Source organism: Rhinatrema bivittatum, chromosome 4 (assembly GCF_901001135.1).
Source record: "Rhinatrema bivittatum chromosome 4, aRhiBiv1.1, whole genome shotgun sequence".
Classification (NCBI taxonomy): domain Eukaryota; kingdom Metazoa; phylum Chordata; class Amphibia; order Gymnophiona; family Rhinatrematidae; genus Rhinatrema; species Rhinatrema bivittatum.
In genome coordinates, this window is record NC_042618.1 from 234,215,508 (window position 1) to 234,228,296 (window position 12,789).

The following is a 12,789-nucleotide window of genomic DNA, read 5'->3' on the forward strand; positions in this document are numbered from 1 at the left end:
TAACAAATCCATCGACACCGCTTAAGATACTCAAAACAATAAAACACAATTTTAAAAAAAAAGCGATACAGAGATGATCGAGAAAATGTAATGATGTGGGACACATAAAACCTGTCAGAAGAAAAAATAAAAATTTTTAAATACCTGTCGGAGGGCTGCGTGGTTCCAGGCGGCCGGTGGCGGCGGGAGCCGGGTGGTCGCGTGTTAAATCTAGGCCGCGGGCGGGTGGGCGCCTGTTCCAGGCAGCGGCGGCGGGGGGACACGCGTTAGTTCGAGACGGCCGGCGGGCGGCGGGTGATCGCGTGTTAAATCTAGGCCACGGGCGGGTGGGCGCCTGTTCCAGGCAGCGGCGGCGGGGGGACACGCGTTAGTTCGAGACGGCCGGCGGGCGGTCGCGTGTTAAATCTAGGCCGGGTCCGCACAGGCGCGCATTCATTCACTGTCGGTGGGGGCTGCCGGAGGCAGCCCCCAACGGCAGTGAATGAATGCGCGCCTGTGCGACCCCTGCGATTCGGCGCTCACGGCGTGACGTCACGGCATGTGACTGCCTTGAGCGCCGAATCGCAGGGGGTCGCACAGGCACACATTCATTCATTCACTGCCGGTGGGGGCTGCCGGAGAGGCAGCCCCCACCGGCAGTGAATGAATTCATTCATCCAGGCGGAGGAGCCGGCTGCTTTCGCCACCGGCTCCTCCGCCTGGATGAATGAATGCGCGCCTGTGCGGACCCGGCCTAGATTTAACACGCGACCACCCACCGGCCGTCTCGAACTAACGCGTGTCCCCCCGCCGCCGCTGCCTGGAATAGGCGCCCACCCGCCCGCGGCCTAGATTTAACACGCGACCACCCGGCTCCTGCCGCCGCCGGCTGCCTGTACCCACGCGGCCGTCTGAAACTAACGCGCGTCCACCCGCCCCCCGGAACAGGCGCCCACCCGCCGGCGGCCTAGATTTAACACTCGACCACCGGCCCCCCGGATCCCGCCGGCCGCCTGGACCCACGCGGCCCTCCGACACTTCCTGGTGCCTGTCATTTCAAATGTCATTTGAAATGACAGGTACCAGCGCACCCAGGTTAATGTATAGGCGCTGTATTAAGCGCCTATACAGTAAAATGGGTTACGCGGGCATAACCCTTCCCTACCGCTTTAAAGCCGCGGCATGCATTTGCATGCGATTAGAGGAGAGTATCGGGGAGTTAGTGAAGAGAACTGTGCGTGCGGGGAGGAAGGGTGCGCCTGACACTACCTCACTGTTTCTACCGCGGCCTTACTGGATCGACCTGTTAGTTGGATAAGCCCCTAATTATCCAGCTAAGTAGCACTGAATACCAGCCTCTTAGAATTTCATCTAAATCTACATTACTAGGCAGCACCCTTTTGTCTGGAAATTGCTTAAGAGAGCCATCACACCACAATATGTAACAATTATTTGAACTGCAAAAGAGCTGTATGTGATAGGGGGTGAAAGACTAATGTGCACGAACTGGGAGAGGGACCTTGGGTGATTTTATTTGGCAATCTGAAGGCAAAGTGACAAAGCAATAGCTAAAGCCAGAAGTATGCTGGGCTGCTTAGGGAGAGGTATAACTAGCAAGAAAAGGGAAGTGAGAATGTCATTGTATAGATCATTGGTGATAACTCACCTGGAGTACTGGGCTCAGCTCTGGAGACCGTATCTCAAAAAGGACAGAAACAGGATGGAAACAGTCCAGAGGAAGGTGACCAAAACGGTGTGTAGGGGGGTCTGTTTTGGAAGACCTATGAGGAGAGACTGAAGGGTCTAAATATGTATACCCTAGAGGAAAGGAGGTGCAGGGGAGGTAAGATATACATATCCCTTCAGATACCTGAAAGGTATTACTGATGCACAAAAATCAAACCTTTTCCGGTGGAAAGGAAACTGTACTACTAGGAGTCACAATATAAAACGCCAGGGGGGGGATGACTCAGAACCAACTTCAGGAAATATTTTTTCATGGAGAGGGTGGTGGATGCCTGGAATGACCTCCTGAAAGAGGTGGTAAGTAAAAGAAAAGTAAATGAATTTAAAACAGCATGGGATAAACACTATGGATTCCTAAAAGCTTGAGGCTGGTAATGAAGAAAAGGGGTAACCTATATTAACTTTAGGTGTAACATCTCTACATGGAAGTAACGTGCTCAGAACAGCAGCTATTACCCATATCAGAACATATAGGGGTAACCTGCACAGTGCAGCAATTACTACATTTAACAGAATGCATGGGGGGAATCTGCACGGCGCGGCAGCTACTACCTTTAACAGAACACATGGGGCAGCCTGCATATTTATTTATTTATTTATGCTTTTTATATATCATCATTCCAAAATAAGATCACAATGGTTTATAAAATCAGTATTCAACTTCTGGCTCAACATTGCCATTCTCAGTTGACATTCACATTCTAGCAGCAAATACTTATTCTAGGTCATATTCATACATTATCTAGTTCGGCATAACAGCAAGTATATATTTCAGGTCATCACATCACCATCAAGAACAAGTTAACTATGGTACTATGCTGGAGGTTTGTAATTCATAGTTTCCATATTTTTTTCTGAATACACTATGTTGTCTTGATCCATTTTTCATCTCTCTATACTAATTGCTCAATCTACTCACATAATCTATGGTTTTTACAGTGACATTATTGGTATATTGTTATTTTCTGTTAGATCATATGCATTTCTAAAGAGCCATGTTTTCAGTTCAATTTTGAACATTTTTCTCTCTGTTATCTGGCAAAGTGTCTCTGGAAGCGTGTTCCACAACTTGGGGCCTGCTATGGAAAACATTTGGTTTCTTTTTCTGTGTGGAAGGCACTTTTAGAAATCCTTTATTTTGAGATATTAGGGCTCTGCGGTGTGTAAGGTTGAAATGACATTCCTATTAAACATGGGTTAATGTTGTTGATGTTAAAGATTAGAGTTAGTATTTTATACTGAATTCTTAATTGTACAGGAAGCCAATGCAGTGCTATTAGTGAGGGGGTGATGTGGTCAAGTTTCCTTGTCCCTAGTAAGAGTCTAGCTGAGGCATTTTGTAATACCTGTAGTGGTTTTAATAGTCCTGATGGAAGGCCTAGTAGAAGGGAGTTGCGTCAATGTTAGAACATATTAGTGTTTATAAAACTGTGTGGAAGTCCTGTATTTAGCAGATGTAATATTCTCAGCTTGGAGTATCCTGTTTTAATTAATTTTCTTATATGCTTTTTCATTGTAAGGTTCTCATCGATCTGTATTCCTAGGACCTGTACTTGCTCAGAGGGTGTGAAGTTTAAATCGCCTAGGTCTAGGGTTGGTGGTTTGTATATCGTGGAATTTCTCCTCAACCCCATGTTTTTTGGGTTGGTTTTTTTTTGGGGGGGGTTGCATTTCGTGTTAGTTTCAGCTGAGATAGTTTTTGTTGTATTGCCTTCATGTATATGGACATAGGTGATGCAGTTTTTCCATATAATTTGTTGAATGGGATTGTAGGATTGTGTGTTGTCTGTATATAGGAAGAAGCTGATTCCTAGTTCCGCTAGTAATGCACATAGAGGCAGCATATATATGATTAAAAGTGTAGCTGAGAGTAATTACTACCATAAGCCACTTGCTGGGCAGACTGGATGGACCATTTGGTCTTTTTATCTGCCATCATTACTATATTACTATATTTCAAAACTTCTGAGAAAGATAAATCCCTCTCTCCCCCAATTCTGTGTCATAACTAATAGCTTGGGCTGTGCTCCAGGGTACTCCTAAATCAGGATTGGGAAATCAGAGACTGTTTTCTTCAGATCAACATAGTTCTCTGAAATCTTGGCTTTAATCTCAGTAGCGCGCTTTGCGTGTTGCAAACCTGCAGAAAGTTCATCAGCAAACTGCTGCCGGGGACATTTGCACATGGACTGACTTTTGCCAGAATGCTGCTAGAAATGGCCCCATTACCAACTCCCAAGGCCCAGCCTAGCAGACAATGGCCCATCAGTGCCTCCCAGTGTCACGCTGTAGCTGATGCACTGGTTCCTCGTTGATTTCTGATACAAACATGGCCAAAGCTCCTTTGGGTTTCTGTTCAGCTGTGACTGGGTACTACTTGGTCCTGCAAACCATTTTCTAATCATTGCTGCCACTGGAGATAAGAAGGGGGGAGGGGTACAAGACGACAGCTTTCACAATGTATATTTGTATTAACTCTCCTAGTATAAATACATCACAAAATACAAAGCTGTCTAGTTATGCATAGCAATAAACTTTAGCCCTTGCACACAGACAACTGTAAAAACAAAATTCTGCCAACAGTGCCTCTTACTGTATATCCACAACACAAATCGTACTGAAGGAACCTTCAAAAGCAAAGTCACATCTGTGTGTTATAGCAAGGTATTTGTTTGTGCTCCTGAGGCAGCAAGGCAATTTTTAGAAAAAAAAAAGTTTTTCAAAGAAATTGGTTAGAAAGATAGAAGTACATGTCCATGATAGTGCCCAGATGAAAAAAAAGACTGAGGAGACTCACAATTCAATGCCCACACGAGAATTCCTGCACATGCTCAGTAGAGCAAAAGCTCTACTAGCTAAGAAAAAAAAATCCATTTGATCCCACCTCATGACATCACCCACATATCATGGATAATTCAGTCCTTTTTGTTGACAGAACAGATGCCACACTAAATCTTCCTATTAACAGTCCTATGAATTCTGGACCTATCTGCCAGGATACTGCCAGAGCCCATACATACATCCCAGGAAAGTCTGATATTTATCTATAAAGTTTCTTTATAACATCCCTGCCCTATCAGCATACAAGTTTCATTCTAAAGAGGCTCAGATAAAGGAATGGAGGGACTTCCTAAATTTAAATTTATACTAATTTTCCTTATGTTTACAATAGTTCAAGTTGTCCTCTTTGCAAAGTACTCTGGTCTGCTGGGACATGAAAGTACTTGAACTATTCTTTAGCTGCTGCTGCTGCTGAGAACATTTTTCTTTTGGCCACACTACACAACAAGAAAGGACAACCCAAGTCACCCTTCCATCCACTAAGATGAAAAATTCAAAGCTCGAGTTGTCCTTAAAAAGGAGCACATGAAAGGCATTACTAGCTTTAAGCTCTAACACTAACTGATCAAACAGGCCGCTCTAACATCTTTAAAGTGATTCCTGAAATGTGAATTTTTGAGATTAAAATCTAAGAATATTTTTCAATCACAGTAGAGAGGTTTTGGAGCCATGTAATTTGTCCAATCAGGCCCAGGAAGGCATGTGATTTGAGATGAATCTGACAAATTTTACAAATGTCATACTTCTGCACTAATTCTAATTTCTATTCCAGTTTCATTTTTCAGGCCTTTAAGGAAATGAGTATCTATTTTGCATTTCACAGTTAACCCTTATAGAGGTATTTCAACATGGTCAATTCAAACATTTTTATCATTTGCTATCATAAGCAGCAACCCAAACATCATAGCTCATCTGTCTTCAATATACACACATTTCTATGATGCACAGCAGTTATAGATGCCAGAGAAGGTAGGATGTCAGAGCACATAGATATTAGGAGAGAAAGGAACGTGATCCAATAGTTCCCTCTAGTGGCACTTTCTAGTCACTAAACCTATGAATGCCAGGGAGCAGAAATGGCTGGTGTTCTAGGGAAATAGGCAATAGTTCTCTGGGCTGCTCCACTGGTAATGCCGGGTAGGCAAGGCAAGCTTGATCCTTACTAACAATTCCCATGTCTTAACTTTTATTAATTTCTGCTGCCAAGAAACATTGCTCTGAATCTTTAAAAGCTTTATACTGATGCAATTATATTTCCAGGGGCAAATACTTTAATTTTGTTTGGGTTATTTTTTTTTTTGGCTTTTATCTCCCTGTTGCTTGCTCGCCCAGTGTTAAGTTGCAACAGGTCAGCTATTTAAATAGCCAAGGTAGGCTAGCCTGCTTCAAACAGACATGTGATCGAGTTTCCTGACACAAATCTACAAGGAACTAGACTATTCCTATAGCTGCTTGCACTGGAAGAGCTTAAGACCCAAACCCTGCATCATGACTCCCTCTCCAGAAGCGGATTCGGAATCTACCGACTTCTGCTCACAGGATCTGAGTCTGCAACAAATGGGTGAGACGGGATGTGATAATCCCTGTTGAAAAAAAAGCAGACAGGCAGAGGAGACATATCCACTGGGCTGTTCCAGTATGAAGTTCAAACTTTGGCAACAGTAGTTTATAGCCTGTATAGAAATGCACACAGGCTGTATATGTACAGTCAGCCAAATCAGAGCCGGGACCAGCTTTTTCTGCATCCGAGGCAGATATACAGAATTATGTTCCTGCTCCCCCCACCCCCTTTTCACTTATCAGTATCTGCTCTGACATAGCGCTTTCTCCTTTAGTTGCAAAGGCACAGCAGACCTTATAGTAGTGGCAGCTTCAGCCACTACTATAAGGTCTGCTGTGCCTTCTTTCTCTTCCCCCACCCCATGCTCAGCAATACCTCTTTCCCTCCCCTCCTTCCTCTCTACGCCATGAATCCTATTTCACCCCCATTCCTTGCCCTGAAATGGGCTAGGCTGAACAGCATAGGAAAAACATTCAAATTATGTTGGCACTTCAGTTACAGTGACACAAAGTTCCTCGATTACCAGGCAGTTTGTGAAGTAACAGAAAACCCTGCAAGTAGTCACTCAGAACCTATATAGCAAAAGCCTGCCATACCAACACAGCATTAACACCCAGAACTCAAACAGCAACAACCCTACATGAACCACCTGGACCTAAAACACTGATACACCTTCCAGTGGGAAAACAGAACAAGTTGGACTACGACAGATCCCAACACAGAACCTACATGTTAGCAGAATACTTTACCTCCAGCACACATATAGAACAGATCCTCAAAAAATACAGAATAAGGGATCACAAATTAGAAATATGCAAATAAAAAGTGAATTCTTCTTTGTTCCGCTAGTCCCCCCCCCCCCCCAAGCCTTTTCTGTTTCCTGTAGTTAAGGGGTGGCCAAGAGCAAAGGGGCTGGATTAGAGAGGGTTTTTTCTTTGTTTGCACTGAGCTCTGTCTATTCCATGCTCACATCCACCCCCTCCAGTTCCTTGCATGCTGCCTGGGAGGGGAGGGGCTGAACTAAGAAAGCATAGGGTTGATCTCTGCTGCCTGAGATTTTGGGCATTGGCCAATACAGTCATTGGGGCACAGCTTTGTGCATTATGCCCATAGGTAAAGGCAGCCTTGCTGACCTTGCGCCCTTGGTCTTCACACCTGGGTCAGCTGCCCCCCCCCCCCCCTTTCTGGTCCTGGCTCTGAGCAAAATACATACTAAGTTCTAGAGTGAAGCTGGAATGGATAGATTCAGGTCACAGGATGCTGGTGAGCAAACAAAACAAAGCATGGGGCAAACACAGAGGATCCTTAGCATTGAGGAAATGGGAGTAAAGCTGTACAATTTGTTATAGTGCACTAGGTAAGAAAAATGAGCACACAATGTACTTAGCATTATGTTCCTGAAGTCATTATGTTCCTCTGTTTGACGGTTGCCAAGGATTCGGAGTGCTACAAATTATAAATAAAACATTTTTTAAAAGTTAAGTTTGTACCTCAGTCTGCAAGATGGCGGCTCTCTGCTCTTTGGCCGTGAGGGACTCCTTTAGCACCTCGATATGCTGCTTGCTATCTGAGAATTGGTTGGTGAGGGTTTCCAGCTTCGTCTGCAATGCCAACATTTCTGTGTCCTTCCGGGACAACTCCTGTTTGACCTGACCAATCTGGAAAACGAGCAACACAATGCATAGAAAGGAAAATGAAAGATCAGTTATGGCAAGAACTCTCACTGTCTTGGCTCTTGATGTTAATATTTTGCAATAATTCACTGATATCCCAGGCAGTTGTAAACTCATGTACTGGACTGGTGGGGGAGGTCATTTCTATTACAACACAAAACTACCCAATAAATCTGATTTTTAGTGTATCTTATTAATCAAAGAATTTGAAAACAAAAAGGTGGGAGACTCAAAAGGAAAAACAAAATCACACAACAAAGTTTACAGTAAAATCTTAGCAACACAGGAAACAAAGGCCTTAATCAAAAAGAACTTTTTCCCATTCTGTAGCAACAAACATTTTTACTGAGTAGGGCCCTGAATGTGTTCAAAATGTGTACTCTTATCCCAATCTTATAGACCAGAGGTGGCCAACTTGGGTCCTCGAAAGCCACAAATTAGCCAGGTTTTCAGGATATCCACAATGAACATGCATGAAATAGGATGGCATACAATGGAGGCAGTGCATGCAGATATATCTCATATTCATTGTGGATATCTTGAAAACTTGGCCTGTCTGTGACTCTTGAGAACCTGAGTTGGCCACCCTTGTTATAGACATACAGAGCTACATGTGTAGATAGACAGACATGCTACACATGAGATAAACTGAAAAAAGTGAAAATAATTCCATATACCTTTATACGATGCTTGTTGTACATGACTGGAGTGCATCAGAAAAGTTTATTTTTTTTTTATCTCTTGATATATTTTATCAACACACATTAGATGATCCCAGTTGGATCCATGGTAACACCGAAGGGAAGGGAAGAAACAGCAACTCACTTATTTAAAAAAAAATAATCTATTGATAATTTCTTTTTTTTTTTTTTTTTAGGACAGTCAGATGAATCCAGAACAAGTGGGTTATGCACCTCTACCAGCCGATGTCACAGTACATACACCCCTGCAGTGACATCAGCCCGCCAGTATTCTCTTCAAAAGCAACTGTGGACAGACTAGCAAAAAACTTGATTAAAAACAGATAACCAATTCAACAGGCAACACTGAGCTCAAACAAGAATTAATAACACTAGTCTAGGGACTGGATAACATTAGTAATCCCTGTAAAACGTAAGCACACAGGAGGATCAATATGCAATCATCCGGCAGTCGAGGGAGGGAAGTTGGATTCATTTGACTGTCCTAAAGAAAAGGAAATTATCAGCTAAGTAGTAATTTCTCATTTCTTAGCATCCAGACAGATGAATCCAGAACAAATGGGATGTAGCCAAGTTACTCCCAAACAGGGCGGGAGGCTGCCCATAGTCCAGTCAAAACCGCACGTGCGAAGGCTGCGTCCTCCCGGGCCTGAACATCCAGACGGCAATACCTGGAAAAGGTGTGTAAGGAGGACCACGTCACAGCTAGGAAAATGTCAACGGGAGACAACAATTTCACTTCCACCCATGACACTGCCTGAGTCCTACTGGAATGAGTCCTAACTTGACTAGGTAACGGCTTCCCAGCATCCACATATGCAGTCAAGACTACCTCCTTAATCCAGCAAGCTATTGTAGCCCGCAAGACTGGCTCTCCCTGTCTAGTATCGCCGTGAAGGACAAACAGGCGATCCGACTTCCACAAAGATTCAGTAACCTCTAGATACCTGACAATATGTCTCCTGATATGCAAGGGTCACAACAGACGATACTGCTCTACATCTCTCTCTCTCTCTGTCCAGAGACGACAGGGAGATGGACTGATTCAAGTGAAACTCAGGGACCACCTTTGGTAAAAAGGAAGAAACAGTATGCAGCTGTACCACCCCTGGAGTCACAGCTCCCAGCAAGACAAGGTCTACAGTTCGGAAACCCTATGTGCAGAACAAATTGCCACAAGGAAAACAGTTTTCACGTCAACAATCGCAAGGTTAGAGTATGTAGCAGTCTGAATGTAGGGCCTGCCAAAAACTCCAAAACCAAATTAAGACTCCATAGGAGCACCAGAAACTGCAAAAGGAGGCCGAAGATGTTTCACTCCTTTCAGAAAACGGGTCACATCAGGATGAGCAGACATGGATCCACCATTTACCTGACCCCTGAAACAGGTGAAATCCTCTACTTGTACCTTTAAGGAATTAAGAACCAAGCCTTTATTCAAGCCATCATGCAAAAATTCCAAAATTAACGGAATCTTGACCAAGGAAGGAAGAGTACCTCAATCCAGGCCTCAAACACTCTAAACCCACATATAGGCCAAGGAAGTGGAGAACTTTCTAGCTCTTAGCAAGGTGGAAATCACTGCCGCCAAGTATACACATTTCAGCAAGTGAGCCCTTTCAAGGGCCTTACTTTAAGACAAAATCAAGTCTGATCTTTGTAAAGAACAGCTCCCTGGCTGCAACATGTTCCTGTGCACCGGAAGTCGAAGAGGTGAATCCACCAGGAGCCTCTGCAGATCTGCATACCACAGTTTCCTGGGCCAATCTGGAGCGACCAAGAGCATCATCCCTCCGTGGCATTTGATCCTTCGAATCAATCTGTCCAACATGGGCCAGGGAGGAAAGGCATATAGCAACTTGTCTTCTGGCCACTCCTGCATTAGGGCATTGATTCCCAATGACTTTGGATATTTCTGCAGCTGAAGAATCGCGGAACTTTCGCATTGCGCAAAGTCACCAACAGGTCTAGGAACAGGAGGTCCCAGCGATCCTGAATCAGCTGAAACGCCTCGTCTGACACCGCTCACTCTGCTGGGTCCAGACTCTCCCTGCTGAGAAAGTCTGCTCTTACGTTGTCATCACCTGCAAAATGCGAAGCTGAGATCATCTGGAGATGCAACTCTGTCCATTCCATAAGTTGATCTATTTCCTGTGACACTTGTTGGCTCTTGGTACCTCCCTGCCGATTGATGTAGGCCACAGTCTTTGCATTGTCTGACATTATTCGGATTGATCAACCCTGCAGTCTGTCGCTGAACTGTAAACATGCCAACCAGACTGCCCTGGCTTCCAGCCGATTGATGTTCCAGAGAGACCCTTCTGCACTCCAGCGACCTTATAATGTCAACTCCTGACAGTGAGCTCCCCAACCAAGGTTAGCATCCATTGTCAGTACTAGCCAGTCTAATGGGGACAGGAAAACTCCCTTCCGTAGATGATCCGCCTGCAGTCACCATTGCAGCTGGGAGGAGACCTCTATCGGCAGTTGGAGCTGAAAAGAATAGTCCTGAGACTGCGAATTCTACTGAAACAACAGGGAGCGCTGAAGAGTATGCATATGCGCCCTCACCCACAGTACCACTTCCATGGTCACTGCCATTAAGCCTTGGATCTGCAGGTACCGAAGGCTGCTCTTGACTAAGTTCTCCACCCAGCCAAGCTCCCGCAACAGGAAAATCATCTTGCGAATCACCAGACTGCTCTCCTTCCAATTATTTGGCGCAAATCAGCCAGCCATCCAAATATGGGTGTACTAGGATTCCATTCTCTCAACTCTGCCGCAACTACTCCCATTACCTTGGAAAAGATTCTGGGAGCAGTGGCCAGACCAAAGGGCAGTGCCCAAAACTGAAAGTGGCGTCCCAGAACTGAACTGCAGGAAGCGCTGATGTTCTAGTTGGATGGGAATGTGAGGATACGCCTCGGACAGATCCAGAGAAGTCAGAAATTTCCTCAACTGCACAGCCAATCTCGCAGAGTGCAAAGTCTCCATGCAAAAATGCTTCACTTGCAGATGACAGTTGACACCTTTGAGGTCCAGGATAGGACGAAAAGAGCCCTCCTTCTCTGGCACAACAAAATAAATGGAATAGTTCCCCATATTTTCTTGAAACGTGGGCACTGGGACCACAGCCTTCAGACTGAGGAGTCTTGCCAATGCTCCGTCCATTACCCACTTCTTCTATGGGGAGTGGCAGGGAGACTCTGTGAGCATATCCCAAGGAATACTGCGAAACCATTGCATATCCTTTTTGTATCACCTCAAGAGGCAGGATCGGTGTCATCATCCGTGCTATCTGCTGCCGCTCTAGGAGTACCCCGGCATTTAATAGAAGATCCAAGCAAGGTTCCTACCTGTGCTTCTGCCTGAGGAGCATTGGACAAGGCCGAGGACTGCGCCTGAAGAAAGAATTGCAACCCTTGAAAAAATTCTACCATGACAAAGTAGAAGAATCCAGAGCAGGAGCAGCCTGAGGAGCATCCACTGAGCTATCTTCCCTCGCTGAGGAACCAGTTAGGGGAGTTCCAAAATTAGGTGCCCCACCTGAGATGTCTTTACCCAGACCCACGACTGGCTAGGAAGAACCAGGCTTAGTGATATCAGAGGAAGACAATCCCCGCTGAGCCTCCAAACAGTGCTGGTACAAATCAGTGGGCACTCCTGGCTAAGATGCCCGAATAGGACAAGCAGTATAAAGAGAAAAGCACTTAGGCTTCTTAGATACAGGCGCCATCATGGCAGATAGTGCACTAAGCGGCAGCCAGAAGCATGCGTCTGTTTCACTTTTTTTTTTTTTTTTTTTTAAATAAGCGCTCAACTAGGCGCTCAAAAATTATGCGTTCAGCACTTAGGCGCACACACCTATGTGCTTACATAGGAGACCAAAAAAACTTAAGCGCACAGTACCACTTGTGCGCAGAGGGAAATGGTGCTTAACGTGGGCACACAGACTATAAGGCCAGACTGTGCACCCAAAAACGAAGCACACAACCTGGACACACAGCTAAATGCACATACTGGACCGACAATCCTGTAGTGGGCAGCCTTAGTAAGCAAGTGAAAAGCTGTTGTGGCCTATCATGCGGCATGCAGCAAAAAGCCTCGGAGCAGGGCCTAGCCTAAGAAGGCTCCTCAATCTGCCAAGCTGCTTACATCCCTCAACCTCCCACAGAGCATGATGAACCTCAGACCGGCACACCAAGCACAGAGACCAGGGGCGCAGGAAGCCCTATACAACGAAAAACCTCCTAAGTCTCTTTTTTTTTTTTTTGTTTAACTTACCGAA

General features: G+C 45.1%; 1 protein-coding gene across 15 annotated transcripts in view; it reads right to left on the bottom strand.

Annotated features, from left to right (window-relative positions):
• Nucleotides 1–12,789, bottom strand: part of ERC1 (ELKS/RAB6-interacting/CAST family member 1) — a 1,001,239-nt gene that overhangs the window by 728,221 nt on the left and 260,229 nt on the right. For all 15 annotated transcript variants that reach the window (XM_029599916.1, XM_029599915.1, XM_029599914.1 and 12 more), the window contains one exon: nucleotides 7,618–7,785. In XM_029599916.1, coding sequence (XP_029455776.1) covers nucleotides 7,618–7,785 — 168 coding nt within the window. The remainder of the gene's footprint in view (nucleotides 1–7,617; nucleotides 7,786–12,789) is intronic.